The sequence below is a fragment of the Desmodus rotundus genome, chromosome 12 (genome assembly GCF_022682495.2).
Source record: "Desmodus rotundus isolate HL8 chromosome 12, HLdesRot8A.1, whole genome shotgun sequence".
Lineage (NCBI taxonomy): Eukaryota > Metazoa > Chordata > Mammalia > Chiroptera > Phyllostomidae > Desmodus > Desmodus rotundus.
This window is the reverse complement of record NC_071398.1, coordinates 101,540,363-101,566,790: the sequence shown is the minus strand read 5'-3', so window position 1 is coordinate 101,566,790 and position 26,428 is coordinate 101,540,363. Positions and strand designations below refer to the sequence as shown.

General features: G+C 53.1%; 2 protein-coding genes across 2 annotated transcripts; one reads left to right on the top strand and one right to left on the bottom strand.

Annotated features, from left to right (window-relative positions):
- Positions 1–383: 383 nt before the first annotated feature.
- PCP4L1 (Purkinje cell protein 4 like 1) lies at positions 384–17,771 on the top strand. Its single transcript, XM_024552080.3, has 3 exons — positions 384–591; positions 15,962–16,016; positions 16,764–17,771. The coding sequence occupies exons 1-3, from the start codon at positions 583–585 to the stop codon at positions 16,904–16,906; spliced, it is 207 nt and encodes a 68-aa protein (XP_024407848.1). The 5' UTR covers positions 384–582; the 3' UTR covers positions 16,907–17,771.
- A 2,175-nt stretch (positions 17,772–19,946) lies between these two features.
- Positions 19,947–24,858, bottom strand: MPZ (myelin protein zero). The gene is given in 6 exon segments (XM_024552071.4): positions 19,947–21,155; positions 21,258–21,315; positions 21,400–21,535; positions 21,704–21,917; positions 22,152–22,318; positions 24,677–24,858. Coding segments are annotated over 6 exon segments (936 nt in total). The 5' UTR covers positions 24,744–24,858; the 3' UTR covers positions 19,947–20,861.
- Between the last annotated feature and the right edge of the window lie 1,570 nt (positions 24,859–26,428).

Here is a 26,428-nt window from a genome sequence, read left to right as displayed (position 1 = left end):
CCTGTCACCAAATCTTAATCGGCAACGTCTCTTGGCTTTACCCCCGTCGTTCACCGCTTCCGGCTACCCATGCACCCTCGTTCCTCGCTTCCTCAGGCGCACACGCCGCCCCTTCGCTCTGCCTGTATCGTGTGCTGCCCCTTCCCTCTCCGCCTTTGCTCCCCTGCCCGGTTTTCCGCGCTCTGGTCCGCAACGGCGCCCCCTCCTTCCCGCGCTCCGACTCTCTTACCCTAGTTGGAAATGCAGCAGGCCTCTGAGCCTGCCTCCATTGGGTGCGAGGGGCTGTCACTCTTCGGCAGGGGGAGCTCCTATTGGTCAGGCTGGAGGCGGGTCCGGAGCTGAATATAAAAGGCGGGACCGAGGCGCGCTCGGAGCGGAGCAGAGCGGCTCTGACTGGACTGCGGGGACGCGAGTGGACGCCCGGCGCCGAGTGAGCGCCGAGAGCCGGCACCGAGCCCGGGCCCCGCACTGACTCTCCTCGCCCCGCGGGCGGCCTGCGGCCGCGCCCCCAGCCCAGCGGCAACTCGCCTCCGTCAGGGCCGCGCCTCGCTGCACGTGCCGCCCGCTCTGCCCGCCGCCGCGATGAGCGAGGTGAGCGGCGCTGCGGGCGGGGCGCTCCCGGCCCGGGTCCCAGGGCTCGCGGGGTCGAGGATGTGCCTTAGAGGGGCGAGGAGGAGGCGTCTCGGGGCGGGGTGACGAGGGGCGGGGGCGGCCCCGGGGACCCGGGGCCGAGGGGCGCGGACACCCTCCCACCTCGGGGCTCCGGGAAGTGCCCGGGAGGGCGGCTGTAAGTCCCTGATGGGGGTGGCGCGTTGGGGACGGAGGTCCCCGCGAGCCGCCCCCTGCGCCTGTCCTGCGTCCGGGGCTGCTGGCTTCCCTTCACCCGGACCTCTGAGGAGGTCGCCCGCGTGTCCCGAGCCCGCGTCTCGGGCCGCCCTCCCGCGCCCTCAACACCTGCGGCCGTCGTCCCGAGGCGGCCCTGTCAGGAGGGCGGCGCCCCTCCCGCGCCGTCACGCCCTCGCAGTGCCCAGAGGCCCGGGGCGGCGGCTGCCCCGAGAGGTCCCTCGGAGAGCAGACCCGCCTCTGCGGCGCCCGCCACGCCCGGGGCCTGTTGTTCGGCTCCCGGGGCCCGCCCGGCAGACCCCGTGCCCTCGGGACGCGGGGGGCGTCGGGGCGGGAGCGGGGAGCCCTCCGACCAGAGCCGGGCTCTTCCGTCCGCGGTGAACTCGGTCCGGTCTCCGCGGCCCCTTCCCGGCGCCGGGACCTGGTGTGCCCCCCTCCCCCCCGCTGCCGGACCCCCGCCCTGGCCCCCAGCGGTGTGGCCTCGGGCGGGTCGCTGGCCCTGTCGGCGCCCGTTCGGCGTTTCCTCCGTCCAGTGCGGGTAGTGCCGGTCGCTCCGTGGTCCCCGGAGAGAGCGGACGCCAGGCGCAGGAACGGCACCTGGCGCGGAGCAGGCGCCCCGCGTCCCTGGCCCAATCACCCACGTCAGAGGCTCCGGAAAACCGGGCCAGGGCTGCTGGGCGGCCGGGTGGTGCAGGGACAGCACCGGGGCCCAGGGCGCACTTCGCGTCTTCGGCCTCGGCAGGCGCCCCGCGTGCCCGCCGGACAGCAGCTGCCTGGGGAGCCCGGAAGGACCAGCGCTGTGTGGTCCTGGTGCCCTGTCCGCTGACTGGCCCTGGCAAACGCGGCCAGCCTGGGGGCTGTGGCTGTGACCAGGCGGCCTTCCGCAGAGAAACGAACGAGCGGTCCAGTGCTCTTTTCCCTTGTTTCTTTCCTCCCTCATGTGAGAGGAGAGGCTTTCTTTGCCCTCGTGTCGCCGAGCCCTGGAGTGTTTCTAAATCTGAGAGTCGCATTTCCAGCCATCCCCTGGGAGTGTGTGATCCAAGGCCATGCCAACACGAAGCAGTGTGGTTGGCCTGTGCTTTTTTGGGGAAGTGCCCGGCGCCCTGTAGGACTCACTCCAGGGGCTGACATTTAGGGTGATGTTTGGTGGAGTGACAAAGCTGTTTCAGCGCAGTTTGACGGGAGAGTCAGGTCCCCACCCAGCAGCCGCACTCGGCTAGCCTCAGCGTGGGGCTCAGTTACAGGAGAGCGGGACCCTCGGATGGAGACGCGCTGTCAGTGCTTGCACGGCCGCCGGAGGAACTGGTTCTAACCAGCAATTTACCACGGAGGCTGCCTCCTAATACAGAGCCAGCCTGGCTTTGGGGATGAATATTTATTAAATCCAGAAGCAGCCACCAGGCTGTACACAGAGGCCAGCTGACTCTGAACCAGATCCCCAGAGGGTCTCTGCTTCCTTAGAGGCCAGGACCCAGCCTGTTTTCTTCCTCTTGTAAAGTAGGATGGAGAGCAAAGTGTTGCCCAGAGCTCTGCAGCCCCAGGGAGACTCCAACCTGCTCCAGTCCTCTCAGCCCAGCCCCAGGGTCTCCTCTCTCAGGCTGAAGTGTCCAGCCCAGGAAAACATTATGCACCTGAATCTTATATAAGCTTCACACCACTACCCCCCTGCTTATTTTCTTGCTTCAGAGAAACTGCATGAAATGAGAGGATTTGGGATCTCTTTAAAGATTCCTTTCAACTGAAGAAGTAGTCTCCAGACCCCAAACAACTAAAAGTGTAGAGGTTCTATTGGGACTGCTGGGAGGGTCTTGGCCCCACTTTACTTTGGTGGCTCCTTGGTGTCCCTAGCACTGCAGCAGAGCATTTCCACGGCGCAGAAGAGCTGCAGGGACTCCTCTCCAGCTTGTCTGCATTCACAGCTGCAGGCAGGACTGATTGCCGTGAATCACAGTCTACTCCTCCAGTTGAATAGTTTTAGTGAAGGATGGGAAGGGGAGATGCATTCAGTCCCTGAGGTTCTTTCTGGCAATCTTCGTCAAAAGATGTAGCTCGCTGCCTCAGGCACAGAACTGCCGACTTAAACGATTTGTCATAAGACTTCTTTATCATGTTACTCCAGTGAATATAGAATGATTTAATTAACATGCAACTTTTAAGGAATATATTACAAATACTTTCTATAGGAAAGCTAAGCAGTGTGATTTAATAAACATTGAGCAAGATGACAGAGAAGGAGACCAATATAGGATGATATTTAGCAATGGGGTACGTTTGGGTAGAATACGGGGCAGGGCAAGTGCTGTCTATCCTTCCTTACGGGATGCCTGGGCCCCTGCACCGTGGGTACAGTGAACGTGCCCAAGGTGATAACTGAATGGGAGTGAAAGAAGGGGAAGCTGGAGGCCTCCTTTCCTGGGTCCTTCATTTCTGGCATCCATCATTGATTCCCAGAACCACTGAGCATCCAGGACCAGAGCACAGGCCTTTTTTCTGAAAAGAAAGGAGAGCAATGTCTTCACTCTGAAGTGTCTGACTTGCAGGGCCCAGTGCAGTCAAGCAGGTGTCTGAGTAAGATTAGCACACCTGATGACCAACCATGCTGGACATATAGTCTTCTTGCATTTGGCCACTTGACTTCCAAGGAGAGTACAAAGGCTTTGGGAGGAGAAAACTAAGAAGGGGGAAAGAAGAATGTGTTAGATTGGCCAAGTAAGTGGTGAGAGCCTACTGGGATTTTGGAATCCTAAGTGCATGATTTTCTAAATCTGTCCACCAGAACTGCTGCTCGAAATGGCTCAATTTGCCCCAGAATTATTTTACCTGCATGAGTAAGCCAAGTCAGAATCAGATCTAAACCACTTTTTCAAAGAGATCTGGATCCTTACAGGTGCCTAGAAACAAGTGCCTCACTTGAAACCTATACCTCGTCCCATTCTCCCTGAATTGGTTACCGCTTCCATCTGGCTGACTCTTGCAGGCTTGCCCACCTGAGCTTCCCAGCCCCGCCCTAGGGAGGAGAGGGGTGGGTTACCCACCAGCTGTCCTTGGTGCTCCCTCCCTCCCACAAACAGCCCTCCAGCTGAGTGTTTGCTTCGAAGGCTGTGGGGGGATGAATCCGTTTATTTTGGGATGTTAACGCCAGGGTGGGATGCACATTGAAGATTATAGTAATAAATGATGCTTTGGCAGTGCTCTCTCCCCCACCCGCTCCCCTCAGTATGGGGTGAAGGCTCAGCTCCAAGCTGTGTGCAGAGCACCACAAATAACCACTCATTAAACTGTGGCAGCCCCTGTTGGGGGGAATGGGCTAGGGCTGTTGACTCACCGTGAGCTGGCAAGGCCATGGGATCTGCCTGTGATTCCAGAGGGGAGACTGCTATTCCAGGAAACAGGGAGAGGGACACACCAGGGGCCTGGGGGGTCAATTCCTTTTAGGAGGCATCTGAGATGGAGGTATCTGTGGGTTGTGTCTCATGTATTAGGAGAAGAATGTGTGTCTGTAGAACCTGGAGGAAGGATTCCTAGTTCTATTTCTGCTATGATCTTGAGGGTGACCTTGAGCGAGTTTCTGAAGCTGTTTGACTGCAGCCGGCTGCTGCACTGAAAGACTTGAACCGGTTCCAGCAGTCCTCCCAAAGCAGCAGAGCAGGGTCTGTCGGGGGCACCAGGGCATGCAGAGACCTCTCAAAGGTCCTTTGGCGGCGACTGTCGTTTAACATTGGGGGAGAACGTGTCAGCAGGGATAGGAGGGCCCCTGGGGAACAGAGGCCTCTTTGTCTCCACTTAGAAGCAGATGCACTAACTCCTGTCTCTGTTCACCTTCTGTGCCTCTAAAGCAAGCAGGGGGCTTACAAATTTCATGTCTGTACAAAGGACTCATGTCTGTACAAGGGCAAGAATGGGATCCTTTTGGGCTCGTATTTAGGGTCTTTAGGATTCAGGCCCTTCTGAGGTTTCCGTGCCCTGGAGTATGGACAGGATTCTGAGTACCTGTGGCTATTCATGTGAACAAAGTGATTCTAGCAGTGCCGCTGTGGTGTGCACACGATGTGTTTTTGTCACATGGCATTCCCGCTGTACCCTGAAGACGCCTGTGCTGTCCAGGTAGGATGACATGCTGCTTCGTTCCTATCTGCTGCTGCTGCGGTTAATCTGGGATCCCCCTTTAAAGAGCCCAGTGGGCTGAGGAGTAGGGGGAAATCTTGTTAGGTCACCTTTCCCAAGGTTAGCTCTACCTTACTGCTTGGAGCAGAGTGGGTGACACTATCTTGCCTCTTCTGGTGACAGTGGTTGCTGTGGCAACACCCTTAAAGATGAAGGGAGTAAGAGAGTAAGAAGCAGAAAGAGAGTAAGAAGCACAGCTAGAGAAGGGGGCAGGGTGAGTGGGCCTGGAGTAGCAGGTACCTATTTGACAGTAGTGGCGACAGGGAAGCAACATCTAAGTTGCTGTTGCTTTGACTGTTTTTAGATACTTTGCCAAAACAATACTCACAAACTGCCCTTTTGAGGCAAGGAGCAAATTTACAGAGTCATCTTCGTGATGCAAAGGTGGATGAAAGAACTTGATCAAGGACATGTGGTTTATTTGCTCTGAGGACTGATCTGCTCCCCGTGGTCTGTGTCTTGGGGCTCTTGCAAGTGAAACGTGAACATTTGTGGAGCTGCCGCACTGGGGGGCCTCTCCTGCCCCTCCTAACCTGGGAGGGGTCCCGGGCTACAGATGTGGGGGGCTGCTATACAGAATAGTTTTTGTCCAAGCAAACTATTGTTGGGTCCTTTACCAGAGGTCTAGAGCCACTATCAGCACTTTCAGAGCTAGACATTGGGAAGACTGGGAGGGTTGGTTTAGAGTAAAAAGAGATCAGTTAGGAAGCTCCTGTGGTCACAGAATGAGCCTCAAGGGCCCTTTGAGCAATCCCAGGTGTTGGGTTTCACCTAGTGGAGCTGTGCCCTGTGGAGCTGTACTCTTTGACCCCAGGACTGTCACCAAGCAACAGCCCAGGAACTTGACCTTTCTTGTATTCAACCCGAGTTCCATTACTTTACAATTATAACTATTTATTTTTTAAATATTTTATTTGTTTTTAGAGAGAAGGGAAAGGAGAGAGAAAGGGAGAGAAACATCGGTGTGTGAGAGAAACATTGATTGGCTGCCTTTCGCACACCCCAACCTGGGGACCAGGCCCACAACCCAGGCTTGTGCCCTGACTAGGAATCAAACTGGTGACCCTTTAGTTCACAGACTGGCACTCAACCCACTGAGCCACCCCAGCCAAGGCTGTTAACTATTTATTTTAATACATGCTAGGTGTTTATATACACTTTCTGTAGTTCTTTTCACCCTTAGGATAGGTATTTCATGCAGATGAAAGATCGGCACAGCAAGGCTAAGTGACTTTCCCAATGTGTCATGGGGAGGAGTGGCGGAGCTGGGATCTGAATAGATAGTCAGTGCAGAGCCAGGACACGAACCTGGACCTGTTTGACTCCACCCACTGCATATTGCTGCTTTCAGGAACTTGAGGCTTGAGAAAATTTTAATTCACACAAACAAGCATCTACTGACTACCTATTATGTGCGATATGTAGGTTGCAGTTGCTATGAGTGATACACAAATGGAGAGTGGGAGATGGAATCTGGTGGGTGGTGCAGGTGGGGATGGGGAGGTCAGACTGATGCATGTCCTGTTACACAGGTAACATGAAACACACCTTGAGAGTAGTTCTTCCCCTTTGTCCCAGCTCTTTTTCAGGCACATATGCTGAAGGGAGGAAAAGCAACAACCAGTTTCTTATACCCCTTTTACAGTCTGAACTAACCTCACAATGGGGCTCCTCGGCTGTCTGAAAGCAGACTGGTTTCAGACGAGGCAGCAAAGGAAGTAGGTGGCAGTACCCTTTGCTCCCAGACTCCGTGTGCAAGGCCTGTGTGAGGCCTGAGTGTGGTGGTGCATGAGGCAGCTGTGGCCCCTGCCCTTGCCCGGATTCTCTCCAAGAGGGAGGAAGCAGATGACCTTCAGACTCTAACCACAAAGTTATCATTTAATGATGTTAGCAGTGAGCGCGACCCAGGAATAATACCAGTGCAAGAAAACTTACAGTGAGGCCTAGCCTAGCCTGGGGAGCTAGGAAGAGCTTCCTGGAAGAAGGAACCCTTGAGGAGAAGTAGAAAAAATTTTCCCCTCATCTGAGGACATTTTTCATTGCTATTAGAGGGTTGGGGGAGAGCGAGAGAGAAAGAAAGAGAAATGTCGGTATGAGATAGAAACAGATTGGTTGCCTCCTGTATGCTCCCTGACTGGGGATCAAACCTGCAACCTTTTGGTGTATGGAGGACATGCCAGCCCACACCAGCAGGGGCTAGAAATGAACTAGATAAAAGGGCTGCAGGGATAAGAACCATGAGGTGGGAAGGCACACTGTGTGTTCTGGAGGTGAGTTCCTGAGGGGATCAGAGGCTGCATAATGTCAGGCACTTTTGACTGCATTGAGAATTTTGTTCTTCATCCTCAGAGCACAGGGACCACCTGGTCTGCTGTGGTGGTCCACAGAAGAAGTAGCTGTGTTAGGTGAGAGCAGTGGAGAGAAGCGAATGGAGAGAAGTGAATTAGAGTTATCTGGGAGAGAAAGTCAAGAGCACTTGACTTTCGCACTTGAGCATATTGAATTGGATGGGCAATGGGAAGGAAAGAAAGGTGTTGAGCAATTTCTAGGTTTCTGGCTTGTGCAACTGGATGAGATAGAGAACTCAGCTTGAGATGTGTTGAGTTCGAGGTTTCTGTAACACAGCTATGTGAAGGTGTGTTGAAGCCCAGGGGAGAGGTCTGGGGAGGAGACCTGCATTTGCGTCCTCAGGGGCATCCGCGCTGTTCACTCTGGCACCCATTATTTAAGTTATTCATTATTACCAGCTTATCAATTACAATGAAATAAAATTATAAGTTTTATTCCTCAGTTTCAGCAGCCACATTTCAAAGTACTCAATAGCCACATGCACCACGTGGATGCTGTATGTTGGACAGCACAGATATAAAACATGTCCGTCATTGCAGAAAGTCCTGTTGCAGGGGTCTGCCAACTCTTTCTGGAATGAGACAGATAATAAATATTTTTGGCTTTGTGAGTCACATGGTCTCTGTTGCAAACACTAAGCTCTGCTCTTGTAGTGCCAAAGCAGCCACAGATAATAGGTAAACAATGGGTATGGCTGTGTTCCTGCAAAGCTGTATTCACAAAAACAGGCTGAAGACCAGACTTGGCAGTGGCTGTAATTAGCTGACCCTGTTCTATTGGACGGTTCGGGTATAAATGATAACCAGAGAGAGTTACAGGTACAGATAAAATCATCTAGGAAGAGAGAACAGAAAAGAGCCCATCCATAAACTTTGACAGCTTCCAATATTCAGTGTTGGGCAGGAGTGTCCAGAAAGGTCTGAGAAAATCCAGAAAAAAGCTGTGATGTCCCAGGAGCCACAGAAAGGTGAGCTGAGTGAGAGTACTGAATGCTTCGAGGGCTGGAGCCAAGTGGGCCTGAAACTTTTGCACTGGCTTGGTCTCATGGAGAGTGTCAGCTCCCTGAAGAAGAGCTATTTCTGGGGAGTAAGAGCAAAAGCCAGGTTGAAGAAGTTGGGTGGCACAGAGGGTGAGAGGTGAGGAGGTGGAGACACAGTGTTCTGGGAAGTCTAGCCATAAAAAGGGGAGAGACAGAAGAGGCCCTGGCCCCTTCCCGCTCTCCCACCCCCACTCCAACCCCAGTCACCTTTCCAATTGCTCCTTCTCACTCTGCTGGCTTGTTGACCTCTCCTTAACCTTTTTTCCCCATTAAAAAAATTAAGGCACAATATACATGCAGTAAATATACCCTTATCAGTGTATAGTTCTATAAATTTTGAAAAACATACAATCACTTAACATATATCTATACTATCAAGATATAGTGGTTCCATTATCCAAAAATTCCCCCATTCCCCTTTGTTCTTATCCTTACCCAAGGATATGTTTTTTATTGATTTTAGAGAGAGAGGAAGGGGGAGGGAGAGAGAGAGAGAGACTAGTCAGTTGCCTCCTGTATTTACCCTCACTGGGGATTGAACCCACAACCCTCTGTGCACAGGACGATGCTCCCACCAACTGAGCCACCTGGCCTGGGTGAGGAAGGCTCTTTTTTTTTTTTTTTTTTTTATTAAGAGAGGGAGAGGTTTTATGTATAAGAGAGTGAAGGCAATTGATTGTAAGGATTCCTGAGAAGGAGAAAAGGGGAATGGGACCTGAAGCTCAGATGGAAAGACAAGATATCCTCTGCATGCTGACAAAGGCCTGGAGGAGGCCTCAAGAGGGAAAGGGGTACTGCTGTGTTATGGCCTCTCTGCAGTCTCAAAGCCTGAAGAAAACAGCCCCTGAGCCAGCAGGCCCCTCCTGTGCCTCCTTTCCCATGGGAAGAAAGAATCCATACTGTGAAGTGGAGAGGAAACAGAAGTGTACTCAGGGGGAACTGGCAGATACCGCGGGGAGGATGGAATGGAACACTGGAGCCGCTCAGGCCCAGAGGGCAGGGGGAAAGGAACACGGAAAGGCAGGCTAGGAAAGAAACTAGGGCCCTCTGGGGAGGACAGGAGTTGATGGGCCTCACAGCTGCTAATTAGTGTCGGGTGTGTGTTGAGAAGCGAGAGACTTTTAGTTTTGTGTGGGCAGTGAGGCTGAACTGAATCAATCTCCAAGCTCACTAGAAACAAGGAGTAACAGGCTTGCATGTAAGCAAGGGAGTCATTTGAAATGGAAACCAGTGGGATGATCCTGCGCGTGGAATTCACAGACTCTAATGGGGACAGGGCGGGGGGCTACTGCTATGTCACATCCCTCCCTGTGGCCTCTGGCCTTGGGAGTGAAGGACACACATGCAGCCATGCCTCTCCCGCTGGGAGCCAGCCTGGGATGTGTTATGAGGCCCAACAACCAACTGTCAAGGTGAAGCCAGAATCAGAGTGGTGAGCTCAATGAGCAGAGCAGAAATAGTCTGGGATCAGGTTCTCCGATGACACGTGAGGTTTTCATGCCATGGGAGGACAGGACCCTGTTCCCCATGTTCTGGAAGAGTGTATGTGAAGAAAGGGTTGGGGACTATGATGGAGAGACTGGTCCTTAAGTACAGTTGCCTGGCTGGGCACGGGAGGAAATTGTGACCCCTCGGACTTCCCTTCCAACCTGGGGATCGTTCTGCTGTGTGGGCGAGCTCCTGTCATTAACTCAGTCTCATACCGGACATCCTCCTCCAGTGTCTGCACATACCTGCACACACATGCACACGCACACACCTTGGCTGGGGGTTGGGACATAACATAATGTTCAAGAACAGGGATTCTGGACTCTTGCTGTCTGGGTTCAGTCCTGGCTTTGCTACTTTAGCTGCATGACCTTAGGCAAGTTAACCTTGACCTCAATGTCCCTATCTGTAAAATGAGAATAGTAACAGAGCCTAGCTTCTAGGGCTGTTATAAGGCTTCATTGTGTTAATGCTACAAAGTGCTGAGGAAGTGGTTGGCCCAGAGTAAGAATGAGGCATGTGGTTGATGAGGTGAGGGGAGGTGGACTTGCCAAACCCTTTCTCCGCTGTTGATTCTAGTCGCTCAGTATCAAAAAAGCAGATGAGCACCTGAGGGTTTGTCACCCATACCTGGCTAGAGCAAGAGGCAGAGAGAGAAAGGCTGAGAGACGCTCATGTGCCACAGCTCTTGGGGGTTAGCATGACCGCCTGGAGGCATGAGTTTTGTAAGAGACCCTCTTATAGGGCACGTGGTTTTTGTTGACACAGAGTGGACTTCTACGCCTCCTGGGTTTCCCTGAAGTATGATTTGTCTGGCGGCTTGCAGGTGGGTATGCCAGAGGACTTGATCCATTTAAAATTGCTGAGTTTCTGGAAAACACACAGGAGGGTTGGGGCAGAGACCATGGGCCAGGAAAGGGCTAAGCACAAGACAGGATGGGAGCTGACAACCTGTGATCCGATTGCCCCCGCTGCCAACCTCAGCAAACCACAAACAACAAAGTCCGGAAACCCAGTGTGGAAAGTGGCTACTTTGAGAGCAGGCTGGACAGGGTGGAGGCAGGAGGGGCAGGAGGTAGGAGCCCCATCATCCTACTCTTCAGCAGAAGGTACATGGTAGATTTCAAGGGGTACTGTGGGTAATAGGGGTTTTCTTATCTTTAAAAGCCTTTTTTTTTTTTTTTTTTACCTCCTCGGAGACCTCTCATAAATTTAAGCCAAATGGAGTTGTGAACTCCTGGGGGCCAGACAGTGGCTGAGCCATGGCTCCATTCCGGGGTCAGTAACCTCAAGAGAGACTCAGGAAGGGGGCAGCCGGCAGGGCGGAGGGAAAGGGGTGGCCTGCTCAGTGGCGTCTCAGAGTTAGCTGGTGGAAGGAAAGCAGAGCTGAGGAGAGGGAGGCGTTGAGAGTCAGGACTCATACCTCCGTCCAAGGGCAGGGCTGCGGTGAGAGGAAAGAACTGGTGGGTTAAGGGCACAGGCTCAGAGTCACACAGGGAAAATGGTCTGAGCGAGGAGGAGAGTCGGGCTTGCAGGCGACAGAGAAAGTGGGACTGACTTGCAGTCAGAGGTCATGGCACTAAAGAGCTGGCCTCATGGTTATGACCTCTTGTCTGGACAATGAGCCACCTTGTCACCAAACACCCATCCATGTCACACTTTTGCAGTGTGGACCAACCCCTTGTGATGATGGCGTACAGAGTGGGAGATGCCATCTAGGCGCCGTTACATTGATCGAATGGGGGGAAATAGTGTTTGGATCACAGGAAGGTTGTGGGGAGGGAAAGAGTCACGGCTGCCAACCTCCCGAGTCTCAGGAACAGCCTCTTCTGTCACAGAACATGTCTTCTGGTCAGAGAGGGACGAACAGGATATCCACAGGGCTTCAGGAACACTTTTGTGCATGCTCCTCCAGGTCTTTAAGTAGAAGTGTATAGGTGCTGATAAGCAATTGACGTCTTTTATAAACATTGGACTATATCCATTTATAGCCGACTTTAAAAAATATTGGGTAATTATTTTATAACTGCCTGCTATCTCCAGCATTTGTAAAACGCTAGGAATATACAAATCACAAAACTTGAAAAAGTGATTAAATGTGACCAACATAGCCTATCCTTTGAAAATCATATGTGATCAATGATGCTGTCTTAGTTTGGCCCCAATTTTCACAGTAACATCCAAAAGGATGGGGATTGTTTCCCTACCTAACAATTTTTAAATTTGAAACCTACTTTTAAGGGCACTTTCCCTGTCAAATACAGCACTGCATAAGCATTTTTATCTTGATAGTTTTCACTTTACTTTAAATTATTTTCTTTTAACTCTTTACTAGAAAAATTAATTAGAGTGGACAGAATAGCTGATGGCACACCTGACTGCTTCCCACCTGGATTCAGGTGTTGTGCACACACTAGCACCTTTGCGTCCTGTCTGGCGGCAGAAGTGCAGCCTGGTGATTAACAGCGTGGAGTCATCTGGCTGGATCTGGGGCTCAACCTTTACCATCTTTTAGCCATGTCCTCAGCTATGAGATGGGCTGATGTCTCAGAGGTTTCAGGGGATTACACAGGATGGTGTTTGGCACATAAATGCTCAGCAAATATTATTTGCGTACTACTTGCCTCCTTCCACATTCAGCCTGGAAGACAGGGACAGTGTCTCAACTGGTTTCTCTCCACGTCCTTGTCCACGAACCTCCAGTGCTGCCAGTTGGTCTGCCTCTGGCTCACCAAGAGGACATTTCACCCCTCCTCTCTCCTCGGACCTGTGCTACAGTAGTCCCTTTATTCATGGTTTCACTTTCCACAGTTTTGGTCACCCATGGTCAACCACGGTCAGGAAAGAGGAACTAGAAAATTCCAGAAACAGACATCACTAAATTTTAACTTGCGTGCTGTGCTGAGCTGTCCTGCCCTGTTCTGCCCAGGACAGAGCCTGTCCCTGTGTCCGGTGCGTCCACACTTCATATGCTGCCCGCCCACTAGTCACCCAGGAGCTGCCTGTTACCAGATCCACAGTCGTGGCGTCACACTGCTTGTGTTCAGGTCACTCTTTCCATGGCCTGACACGGCGCCACTGTGGCTCCGTGACCCACCCACTTCACCTTGTCACATGGTGCTGGGTTGTCTCACATCATCACAAGGGTGAGTCGAGCACAGTAAGATATTTTGAGAGAGTGAGACCCCATTCACAAAACTTGTATTACAGTATATTGTAATTATTTTATCTTATTAGTTATTGTTATTAATCTCTTACTGTGCCTAATTGATACACTAAACGGTACCATAGATATGTGTGCATAGAAGAAAACAGTATATATAGGGTGTGGTTCTATCTGCAGTTTCAGGCATCTACTGGGGCTCTTGGAGTGCAGCCCCCGTAGACAAGGAGGGACGAGCTTCCTGTCCCACCTTCCTGTCCCATCTTCCCTCTTAGCTGATAACTCACCTTTTGCTTCAAGGAGAGAACAAAAGCCATCAGAAGAGGACTTTCACACGTTCCCATCACCTCTGCCACCTCTCTTGTATCTACCCGCATTCTGTGCCTTCATGCCTACATTGTCAGGGACCTGGCCCCATCTCTAAGGCCAAGCCCTCTACTTGTGCACTAGATTCATCCCCTTTTGTCTGTTCAGGGCATCACTCTCTGTGCACCATCAGTTTTTCCTTCTCTAGTAAATCATTCCCAAATATTACCAAAACTCCTTCCCATGACCCCACGTTCTTCCTCTGCTGTTCCCCAGTTTCTCTGCTGCTCCTTAAAGCAAAGCTCTTTGAAAGAGCTATTTTTACTCACACATCCATCAAAAACTCCAACTTATTCCACCACGAACTAGGTCTCAAGTCTGACTCCTTCCTCCATCGCCTCCATCTCCACCACTGTGGGCCAAACCCCATGGTGTGGCTGATACAACTGCTCCTGATTTTTCTCTTGCCTCTCTATAGTTCATTTACCACCCAGCAGTCAAAGTGATCCTTTAAAAATATCAGCCCATGTTTCCCTCTGTCTCCAGCTGCAACACCATCAACCCAGAAAATAACCCAAAGTCTTTGCCCGGGTCCAAAGACATGCCTGTTCTGGCTCCCCACCAGCTGTACTCCTATGCTCTCTCCTTCCATGCTCAGCTCAGCCTTGGCATTCTTGCTCTTCCTGGAACTTAGCGGGCCCCAAACCTGCCTGGGGACTTTCCCTTTGATGCCTCCTCTGCCCAGAAGTCTCTTTCCCAGACATCCATGTGGCTTACCCTTGTGTATCACTCAACCCTCCACTCAAATGTCACTCATCAGAGAGGCCTTCTTTGAGAACTCTGATTTATTTCCCTCTGGGCACTTGTCACTGTCACAATTGTTTAATGCGTTCAGGGACTTTATTTTGTGCACTGCTATATTCCCAATGACTAGAACAATTCTTGGTATGTATTGGATGCTGGCATATTCTTTGAATGAATGAATCTTGTGGGTCTTTTTCTGTGCCCTATTAGTGCCTAGAACTGTGCTGAACACAGGCAAGTGCTTGATAAGTATTTATCAATCATAGGGTAGAAACGGCAAAATCTATACAACGTAAACTGGGTTCTGTCAGCTTCTTGGGGCCCTTTCTCTGTGTGCTGCTTCAATGCCCTCCTCCTTGTCCTTTACTACCCCTCCTCCACTGTCACACCTCTCATCAGCATCAGCAGGGCTCCCATGTGGCAAAACTCTGCATCCCCGTGCTCCTCGGGACCACCAGTCACGCCTGCGGATGGGTCACAGCCACGCTCTTCTCCATGAGATGTTTCTTCACATGGGGTGCAGTCACTACCATCTTTCAGCTTTTCTCCACCTGACTTCTTTTCAATTTTATTTATTGATTGTTCCCCTCATTTCTATAACCTCGATAGAGGTTAAGTATTCCAGGACTCCCTTTTCTCTTCTCTTTCGGCTCCATTTGAGCTCACCCCTTGGTGATCTCACCCAGGTTCATGCCTTTAAATGCCATCCGCATGTGAATAATTCCTCATCTCTATCTGTAGGACAGACTCTTCTCTCTCACTCACCTTGAATGTCCCGCTGCCTATGGAAGCATCTCCCCTTCCATAGGCAATGGGCAGTGCAGACTTCTCCGAAGCGAGTTCCTGACCCTCTCAGCTCCTGCTGTCTCCTCCATCTCGGGACAGGGAAACTCCACGTTTTTAAGTTCCTCAGGCCAAATGAAGTCATCCTTTGGATGTCACCCTTGACTCCTCTCACAATGTCGCTTATCCAATCAATCGATCACATGGCTCATAGTTTGAAAATATACCCAGGATCAAACCACTTCTCACCACTCCACTGCTGCCGTGCCAATCCAGCCACCATTAGCTTTGCCTAGTTTTTGGCAATAACCTCCCAACAGGGTTTTCTACTTCCTCTCTAGAGCCCCTTTTATGCAAATAGAATGTCTTCCCATCTCACTTGTAGTAAGAGTCAAACTACTTAGAAAGACTTACCAAGGCCCTACCTAATCTGCCCACCGCCAGTTATCTCTGCACACCTTCACCCACCTTCCCTCTTCCCCCTCTCCACACCAGCTGCATTGGTTTCTGCTGTTCCTCACACAGGCCAATCACCCCCCACCCCAGGGCCCCTGGGAGCTCTTGCCTGGACACCCACAGCCCTTACTCCTTCCCCTCTCTCAGCCCTGGCTCCAATGCCAGCTTCCAGAGGGGCTTTTCCCGACCCCTCTGTATAGAAATGTGTTTCTCCATTTCCATCCCAGCACTCACCTCTCCCTCCCTCCCTGGCTTTTCTCTGTAGCACTTATTGTCACCTAACATAGGATCATTTTGTTTATTCATTTGTCTATATACTAGAATGTAAACTCCACGAGGACAAGATTTTCATCTGTTTTCTCCTCCGCAGTTTCCCCGGTACCAATAAAAACTGGTTCAGTGGGTTTTGATGACCTTTCTACCTCTCTCTGATCTCAATACCCACTTTCTCAGAAGACAAGAATGCACCTGGTAATAGGAGGGCTTGAAAGTAATGATGGTGAGTCTAAGGTAGTGGAACCTTAATACTTCCATGAATATCTAATATTCTGACTTTTCTTTTCTAGCTTAACACCAAAACATCCCCAGCAACCAACCTGGCACCCGGCCCAGAAGAAAAGGGTGAGTGGGGTTGGGGTGGCAGTTTGCAGAGCACGTGGATGACACAGGGACGTGAAGACAGGTAGGGCTATAAGTCTGGAGCGCCTAAAGTCAGATGTCACAGCAACGTGGACAAGTGCAGCACAGCACTGGGGTAGGACTACTGTCTCCACAGGCTTCCTTACACTCTTTCCTGAAAAGTTCATCTAGCAACGTTTACCCTTAGACTCCAGAAACTGGCTCTGGGGTGGTAGGACACAGGCACAACGATAGGAAAAAACCCATCAGATAGCCAGTGTCTCCATCAGAAATGGAGGGACAGTTGGGGACTGCATGAGCCCTGGGCTCTGAATTGTAGGACTCAGGAACAAGTCATGAGAGAAGACATTTGTCCTATTGTCCCAAGAGTAGCAAACCCCCAGGTAACTGTAACTGACTCTCAGCCTAGGTTCCCAGATTCAAACTTCCTTTTTAAAATGTCTTTTTATTTATTGATTTTTAGAGAGAAGGAAGGGGGGGGTAGCAATTTGTTGTTCCACATATTTATGCATTCATTGGTTCATTCTTATATGTGCCCTGACTGGGGATCGAACCTGCAGCCTTGGTGTGTGTTCTAACCAACTGAATGAACTACATGGCCAGGGCTTCCAGACTCAAGGGAGTCAGCAGAGATTGGGAGACCTCCCAGAGCCCAGTAGACAGGGGGACCTGGAGCAAAGGGCTGGGCTATCCGGGTTCCCTCACTCGTGCATCTCTGACGCCTGGCAGGAAAGGCCGGCCCTGCCAAGAAGGCCGAGGAGGAGGAGGAGGTCGACATCGACCTGACAGCCCCGGAGACAGAGAAGGCTGCCCTGGCCATTCAGGGCAAGTTCCGGAGGTTCCAAAAGAGGAAAAAGGACCCCAGCTCCTGAAGCAGCAGCCTCGCCCTCACCCTGCTCCCTCTGTCCCTGCCCCACTGCTCTGACTCCCACGCCCCTGTGTCTCTGTCCCGCTAGCCTTCTGTGCAGGCGAGTTCGACCCTTGTATGTTATTTTCTGTGTTCCCCTCACACCGTCACGGCAGGAGAGGCACCAGGAAGAGAGGGAAAGTGAAGACTCCAGTTGGCAGCCCCTCGTCTGAGGGTAGATTGGCTTCTGCTCGGGACAAGCCTCCCTGATAGTACCTGTGCTGCCCCGTGAGGTGCAAGTGGGAGAGGCTTTGAGGCTGATGGGGTTGGGGGGACCCCTGAATGGGGGAGGGAGAAGAAAGACTTCCAAGTAGGGTGCCCGAGGGTGGGGCCTATGCACTGGTCTGCCTGTCATCACAACAGTCTCACTTCAGGTCGCATTGTTCCCCTCACACCCTCTGCACCACCTCCTCTTCCCTCCTCTGTGCTGCACCACAGTGGGGACCGGAGCCCCCTGTCCCTGGGCAGACCTGTATCCAGCAGCTCCCACATTAGTGCGTGCTGAGTTCCACAGAAGGCGGTGGGACTGGGAGAGGCCAGGGGTGGTCCTTCACCTCAAGGCTGGGACCCGAGGGGCAGAAGCGGGGACATGGTGACTCAGGAAGATTTGGGGAGGAAAAGGGGTGAGGGGGTGAAGGTGTGCTCTGTGGAAGATCCTTGGGGTGTTGCTGACCTGCCTCCTCTGACCCCCACATCTGGCCCTCACACAGACCAAGTGACCCCGTAGCTCCCACCTGTCCCACTGTGCAGTCGGGACTGAAGTGGAATAGCCACTCTGTGTGATTTTAGCATGTTTCATAATTATATTAAAATATTTTTAAAACCCTGAAGTGGAGTCATTTAATCTCTTCTATTTTTTCTTGGGAGGAGTGTGAACGTCGGCCAGGGCTGGGCCAGGAGAGGGTAGTGGTGCAATGACACAGGGAACAGGCGCCCAAGCACTTTTACATTGAAGCCACCCCTCCCTGCCCGCCCCCCCCCCCATACCCTGGGCCCTCACCTTGCTCCCCCGCCCACATGGTCTTCATTTGCCACCTCACCACTCCAGTACCTGCTGCTTTGTAACCCCCTACCCAACACCTGTTTATCAAATGTAGCGGCAGAAGATGACTCTGGGTTACATTGAAGATTTTAAACCATGAATTAAATAAAATGATGGTTTTCAAGTGATTTTACATTGTTGAGAAATGGCCTCTATACATCGAAACCAGAGCAAAATGCTTGAAGATCAAGCAAGGAATGCTGTGTTCCCTGCTGTCCTCACTCCTTCTATTGTCCTTTCCTCTCCTGATTCCAGAAAGCAGAAGTTGAAACCATGTCACAGCTGTGAATAGCAAATGAGGGGCGCTACCCCTGGAAGAGCACCTACCCGCACCAGGAAGCTGACCCGTGCCCACGTGCCCATGGCTGCAGGGTATTAGGAGCACTGAGTGCAGAGGCACAGGAAGGCCCTCTGTTCCTGGAAGTGCCTTCTCCTCCTGTGCAGAGCAAAGAAGGAAGTTTTGCATTTGGAATCTGTACTCAGTGCACTATAGTATCATTGCGGGCTTTCAGTCCTGGCCTTATAGGCACAGAAAAGGATAACCTCATTGCTACACCTGCTTGTGAGTCCACCATGTGCTGGTGCAACAGGAGCAGTCCCTGTCCCCTTGTTCCCTGGAAGGTGAAGCAGGGTTCCTGGCTCCTGGGGAGGGGGGCTGTGGGGAGCTGGCTGGTGTAAGGCCCTCTGCTGCAGGCTCCCGTGCTTGGAGGATGATCTGTGGTGCTGAAATGATTCCTTTCCCATTTCCTGCTTTAGAAGTATCCCCCCACCCCACCCCACCCCTGCAGTGTCTTCATGCTTATTTTAAGGTAGGTAGCACACAGGCTGCAGCTCTGGGAAAGAGCTCTAACTGGAAAGAGGTTAGACCCCTACTGCAGAACCAGTGGTCATTCTCAGCGAAAGGTTCTGAGAGGCCTGGCCTCTCTGCTTGCTGCTCACTTCTTTCTGCCACAGGGTGCTCAAACGGAGCCTCCCCTCTACAGCCCACAGCTGCTCCTGGAGCCCTGGCACACATTTGTGTCCCCCATGCCTCAAGGTCCCACCGCTGGGGACATGATCCTGAACACCGATCACCAGGGGATGGCTCAGCGCTTTGTTTTGTGAGCAGAACCTGCATGTCCTGGGTGTGGGGGGAGGTGGGGGAGGTGAGTGCTCTTGCACTAAGTGCTCAGCAGAAGAGACAGGCACTAGAAACAGCATGGAAGAAAGCAAATGCAGTTGTCACATCTGTGTCACTGACCACTCTTTTGTAATTTTCCAACTGCTTCATGTCGTCCAGAGCTGGGCTGCAGTCCCGACAAAGGTGGAGTGGTCTGGATGTCTGTGCAGGCGGGTGCTCTGGGATATGTTCCCAAAGCCCAAAGTGGGAGGTGACCTTGGGAGAAAGTCAGGCCACCAAAGGAACAAGGATCCTGCTTCCCTGACCACCTGCTGCCAGGACTGGGTGTCAGCCTCTCAGTCCTGCCCCAGTGTGGGGTCAGCTTCTCTCACCTGGGTTTTTCCATCTCTTATTCTTGCCTTCACCTCTGCCCTCACGTCTGTTTACTGAGCTGCCCTTTCGCCCACCTCTACATCTCCCTCTGTCCTCTCGCCCTTGCAAGAGTTGTTTGAGTGGCCCTGGCAGCTTCTTCATTCCTGCTGGACTCCCGAGCCCCAGTTCTCCCCGGAAGCACCCTAGTGAGCTGTTGCCTCCGCATCTTCACTGTCTTCTCTCCGAGAGCAGACGGAGAGCCTGGCACACGGCTTCGCACATGGTATGAGCCCACCGGGTGTTCGTTGGATGTCGGAATGTGTCTTGTGAGCCTGTTTCAGGGTTCAGTCCATCACACTATGTAAGCCCATAGGTAGCACAAAGCCAAGATCTTCACTGACACCAGCGGAGGAGGAGGAGGAGCAGGGGAGGGACAGGAGAAGGCAGGGGTGATTCCCAGGAGAATGAGGTAACTGGAGATGAGGCCGAAGCTTCTGGAAATGTCAGTGTTTATTAAACATATTAGGGCATTTGGGGGTTTGAGAAGAAATATACAGAATATAGAAAAATCCTAAGAATCCCCTGTGGCTGGGAGTGCAGCCTCTTCCCTTTCTCCCTGTTTCCCATTTGTTGTTCCTCCTTTCCACTTGGTTGTTTACAAGCCATTTCTTGAGGCTCATTGGCCCCCTTTACTCACCCCCCTGAGCTGGGAGGATCCACTGTCCCTCTCCTTCCCCGTGACCTGGAGTCCCAGAACTGGGCCCCCGGGTGGTCGGGCACCAATCCTGCAGCTGCGGTTTGAGGGTGAGGGCCCCTCTGCTGGCTCTCCTCGAAGGATTTTATAGGGGTGGGCAACTGTAAAACCCACATGACGTCATTGGTACTCAGTCATGGGGGGGCAGAGCAGGGCACAGGTGCACAAACAAACACAGATTGAAAAAATAAAAATGACAACCTAGAGAAACCCTGAAGGAGAGTCTGATCTGGACGATCCAGGTGTTAGCTAGGAGGGCAGAGTGTGGAGCTGGACTGCCTGACCTGGGGCCGGGAAGGTCAAGGAGGGAAGAGGCGGAGGGGCAGGTTGGGCGGTGCAGGGGGTGGGGGTGCAGGTGGCCTGGAGTCGAGGCGCGGGGTAGCAAGGTCCCTTTCTTCTCGGTGCCGGAGGGACAGGCACCAAACACACAGTCCTTGGGGGCGGTGCAGGCTAGGATCAGGCCCTGGGCTCCCAGAAGGCCAGGGGGTGAAGGTAGGGGAGAAAATGACGTGCCTGGGGAATGAATTTTGGAACGAAACTTACATCTCACAGGTTGGTGAGGGCAGGGCGGGGCAGGGCTGGGCGCTAAGGAGGAAAGCCCCTGGACGGGGCGGAGGAGCCTAGGTCCCCAGCTCTGGTGGGGCCTGGGCCGGTCACTTGTCCGAGTCCAGGCCCATCATGTTCTTGAGGGCGTTCTTGAGGCTGGTTCTGCTGGGGGACTTGACAGCAGGCCGGAGCTCCGAGCTCTGCTCGTCCTTCCGAAGCTCCATCTCGATGACCACCACCTGAGCGCCTTTGGAGGGCTCCGCCCCTGGCCCTCGAGCCCCCGCCCGGCCCGCTAACCGCTATTTCTTATCCTTGCGAGACTCCCCCAGCCCCTTGGACTTCTTCTCACTGGCAGCCTTGGTGCTCCTGCTGTGGTCCAGCATGGCATACAGCACGGGCGTCTGGGGGAGGGGCGCAGGTCAGTCACCCGGGCCCCCCCTCGTTGTGCCCGGCGGCGCCCAGGGCTCTCCTCCCCAGCGGTCCAGGCCCCGAGCCCCGCTAACCTGCCGGCCACGCTTGGAGTCCTTCCCGATCTTGTGCAGCTTCCCCTTCTCCATGGCGCTGCGGGGACACGGGGGGCTGTGGATGGGGCCCCGCCAGAGCCCCTGTTCCCGGAGCCCCGCCCCGCGGCGGCCTCGCCCCTACCTGAGTCTCCTCTGCAGGGCCGCCTGCCTGCGCAGCCAGCAGTACCGCACCAGGTAGAAGAGCAGCAGCAACAGCAGCACGCCGCCCAGCACGGCCCCGATGACGGCGCCCAGCACCACCCCGTAGCGCGTTGGCACTGGGAGAGGAGGGACGCCAGTGAAGGACCCAGCGGGGACCTGGCCGCAGGGAGCTACGGACGTAGGGGCCAAAACTGCCTTCTGCCCACCGTCCTAGGGCCTGACCGGCACCGGCCTGTTCCCCCGCTTCCCAGTTCCCCGACACACCGCTGGGACTCCTCTCACACCTTTTTCAAAGACGTAGAGCGTGACCTGAGAGGTCTTGCCCACTATGTCTGGTGGGTTCTTGACGTCACAGGTGAACGTGCCGTTGTCACTGTAGTCCAGGTTGTGTATGACAATGGAGCCATCCTTCCAGCGAGGGTCCCCTACCCACTGGATGCGCTCTTTGAAGGTCCCCACCTCGTCGATATAGGGCTGTCCCTTGGCGTAGTGGAAGATCTGTGAGGAATGAGGGCACGTGTGTAGCTCTAGCCACAGGACCGGGAGGGTACTGCTGGGGTGGGGGGCAGTGCAGACAGGCTCTAGTCCAGGTGACATGCACTGACACTTACTTTGCCGAAGTTGGGATTATGGCTCATAAAGGATTTCCCCCTCCTTAGCCCAAGCTCTCTTTTCTGATATCTTGGAAGCACCTTTCCATTATCCAGACCCAGGGCCCCCCAGGGAACTCACTGAGATGGCATCGCGGCCCCCTTCAGGCTGGTAGCGCCAGGTGAAGGAGATGTCATCGGAGACCCACTCGCTGGACCAGAAGGAGCAGTGCAGGGTCACTCGGGAGCCCACAGCGCCATGGACCTCCCTGTCCGTGTAAACCACGATGGCCTGGGCTGGGGTCAGCACTGCGGACACAGAGGGGAGTCAGATGTCCACCTGGGCCCAGCAGGCACATGAGGAGGCGAGGACAGGGGAGGTCCAGGCCACCAGAGCGGGGCCACAGCAGAGGCGGAGGCAGGAATGATTCGTCCTGAACCCAAGTCTCTGGACTCACTGAACAGCTGGGGGAAAATGCTGTGTTGGTTCCAGCTGGTCAGTGCGTTGAAGAGGCAATGAAATGGGGGAGCCACTGGCCCCTGGAGGACACCCAGGCAGTTTGGGTGCCTCCAGGCAGCCTGCAGGCAGTTTGTCTGCATGTCTCACTGTCCCTCTGGCTTAATATCTCACTCTGAAACTATCCCTCAGATGGGGGCCTTACAATTTTTTAAGTGTATTATAAATCATACAGGGACTACATATCACGTTCTTCTTTTACACTATTCAAGCAATAGTGATAAAGCTGGTGTCTCTACCGTCACTCCACCAATTCCTCTCCTGTCATCTCCTCCCATACATAACCACTGTCATCAGTTTAATGTGGTTTTTTCTATGAGTCAAACTCAATATAAACTTAATAAATTCAAGGTATGCAGGTACTTATGCTTTAACATACACACACACACACACACACATAAGGAATATATGTGTCTGGAAGGGGTTTCCATGTTGATTCATACAGACAGTCTTGTTGTTGTTTTTTAAGATTTTATTTAATTACTTTTAGACAGAGGGGAAGGGACAGAGAAAGAGAAGGAGAAGAACAGCAATGTGCAAGAGACACATTGGATCGGCTACCCTTTTGCCCGCCCCCAACTGGGGACCTGGCCCACAACCCAGGCATGTGCCCTGACTGGGAATCAAACCAGAAACCTTTCAGTTCAAAGGCTGGTGCTCAATCCACTGAGCCACACCAGCCAGTGTGAGGCAATCTCATTTTTAACAGCTACATAGTATTTCACAGTACAGCAAACTTAACTTTCCTACAGGAAATAAATGAAGGTAACTAGACAATGTAAGTCCTCTTCCCAGTCTCCGGGTTACACACCTTGCTCTCGGTGGGAGGTAGCTGGGTGCAGAGCAGACCCCAAGCCCAGAACTCAGATGACTGCATGTGAGTCCTCTGGGGTTCGACTCTCCTCACCCACCTCTTGGCCATTCTAGGCCAGTGCCAAGCCCAAGACTCACCCACACAAGGAAGGCCATTCCAGGAAGATTATGTGTGTGGGCTGGCCCTGGGCAGGGGCAACTGTAGACCCTTTTGTTCTACCGGAGGGGGAGCAAGCAGCCAAACAGGGAGACCCATTGTCTGAGCAACATAGGGGCTCATGCCACCCCCTCATAGTCCTGAATCTCCCACCTCAGCATGCAACATCGTCGACTTGCTGTCTGGGTCCTCTGCCTTACAGCCTTCTTGGAAATCCCAAAAGTAACAAGGGAAGTTATTCATTGGGTCTACCTCCTATTTTTCCTGTCCTAAGTTTGGCCCCTGCCCTTCATCTCGGCTCAATGAGTGGGACAGAGCTCTCTCACCCTGTGCTTCAAGATCCCTTCTCCCCAGTCCCTCCCCATGCCCTTCTCCAGCATTTTTTCAGGTACCTCGGGAGAGTTCAGTACAGCCCCGAAGCGTCTAGGTTTGGGTCGAGGACTCAAGAAGCTCACAGCAGAGAACATCCTTGGATGGGCTGAGCAGCACCCCCCACCCTGCCCCCACATTTGTCTACTGCTCCAGGTCCATTCGGAGAAGAAGGGCAGGGTACGTTCAAACAACCTGCTTTGACCTTCTCTTGATCACTCAACCTCTACCACGGGGCAAGGAAGGGGTCACCCGGTCAGCTTATGAAGGAAGACAGCTTTCCGTGAACAAAATCCTAGAATCTCATGGACCCTTCCTCCTACATGTTCACCCATGTAATAGACAATCAGTCCACAGAGGGAAACTGAGGCACCAGGAGACAAAGGACCCAAGGAGCTGGGATCACAAACCCGGGACTTTTCCTGAGATCACAGTCCCTGGGATTTCCCTTCAGGGAAACTAAGGGTTGGCACCTCTTTACTGGGCAGTGATTAGGGGCCGGAAGCCAGGCATCTGATCCTGCCTGGTCCTTCTCTTGCCCTCACATTGCTTCCTCCAGGCCCTCAGCATGGCTCGGGGCATGTCACTGGTTTCCAACCTGGGTCCAGTCTGGGCCACCTCACTCTCTTTTATCTTCTCCCTTCCTAGAATTCCTTTATGCCTCCCTCCAAACTATATATTTTTTCTCTGAATAGAATATCTTCCTGCTCCTTCTCACTCTTTGGTTGCAGTGAGCAGTGCAGGGCAAGCAGTGGGCAGTTGCTGGGAGAACCCAAGTCCCAGGTCCCCAGGCCAGGGTGGTTCCACTTACCCAAAGAGGAGAAGAGCAGCACAGCCAGGACAGGACTGGGGCTGGACGAGGGAGCCCCAGGAGCCATGGCTGGGGCAGGGTCTGCAGGGCTGGGAGAGTGGGGGACCAGGAACTGAGCGGGGGTTCCTGGAACCTGCTTAAAATCCCCCGGGGCCCCAGTATGAGGGGGCTGTCCTGAGCCAGTAACCAATTGGAGGCTGGCATGTGCAGTTGAGAGGTGTAGTGTGACAGGCAACCTTTGTGTTAAGCCCTTTGTTCTTTGTTTTTACCAATAAGGTAGCTAGACGTAACTTCCGCTTGGGGCTTCTGTAACCTTGCTTCGCCAGGTAGGCAGGAAGCAGGGGGCTATTTAAACCCCCGAAGGTCAGAGCTCGGGGCCCAGAATTTGGAGACTGCCTCCTCTGGGTCCGCATGCGTAAATAAACTCCATTTCGCTACCCCACAACTTCGTCTGAGTCATTTGTCCCGTAACAGTAGGGAGGGGGGCAGGGAGCAGAAGGGGCATTGTGTCCTCTGGGTGGAGGGTGGGGGGACACATGCCACCCCATACACAGAGGGCTTTGTGTCTGCTGGCCTCCCCCTGCCCCAGGCTGGAATGTTAGGGGGTGAGGGAGAGGGACAGAAACAGGGACACAAACACTTCTGTGAGGAATAGGAGGGCAGGGGAACCTGAACCCTAAGGCCACGGAAAGGAGATTCCTCCCTGGACTCCTTGCCTGAGCCAACACCCTCAGAGCCCTGGGAGCTGCAGGCAGCTTCCCTGAGAGAACTTGGGAAGCAGGTGCCCACTGTCACTGTCACCGCTGCTGTACAGGCTTCTTGAGGTGGACAGGTCCTTTGGGAGCCTTCTGTTTCCCCGTCTTCCTGCATCCTGGGTGATTGTGCCCAGATGGAAGTTTTCTCCACTGGAAAACACCCAGGGGAGAATCCCCTAACTTTCTCGTGTTTGTCAGGAAGCCCCTCAATGCCCCACACTGCAGGTAAGCCCATTTCTAGTGGCAGCAAGTCAACAGAACTGGACTGAGCGCCAGCTAATGTGCAATGTGGATAACAGAGAGGAGAATAAAAATGAAGTCCCTCCTTCAAGGAATTAGAAATCTAGTTGGGGGGAGCAGAGAGAGGAGGGTCAGAGGACAAACCCATCAACTTTAATAAATCACGAGCTTGCTGCAGAACGATGAACAAAGTGTGGGCATACCCAGGAGGCACACACAGCCACCACGGCAGGGAGAGGGTTTTGTGACAGAGGTTTCTCAAAGATGCATTTTACTTAATCAGTGAAGCTCAGAGAAGTGGGGGGGGTCATGTCTTGAAGGCAATGTTAGCTGGGGACCAATCTGAAAGGACGTGTGCCACTTTGAAAAGGAGCAATGGACCCAGGTGGCAAGGGCATCTAGGCAGGGAGAACAGCAAACACAGAGACAGAGGTGAGAACGTGCGTGTGCGCTGAGTAGGTCTGTCAAGCACTGGGCTTGTTCAGGCAGATCTGGGGCCATCTGCTTGACTGGGTTCGGGGGAACTTCGCTGCAGGGGCATCGTAGGAATGAGTCCGTGCAGGAAATTGAAGCTGGTGTTGGTGGGCCTTAAAATACAGACTACACAAATACCATATGATCTCACCTTCAACAGGAACCTAATCAACAAAACAAACAAGCAAGCAAAGTATAACCAAGACACTGAAATTGAGAACAGGCTGACAGTGACCAGACGGAGAGAGGAGGGAATTTCAGGGGAAAAGGGTAAAGGGTTTGC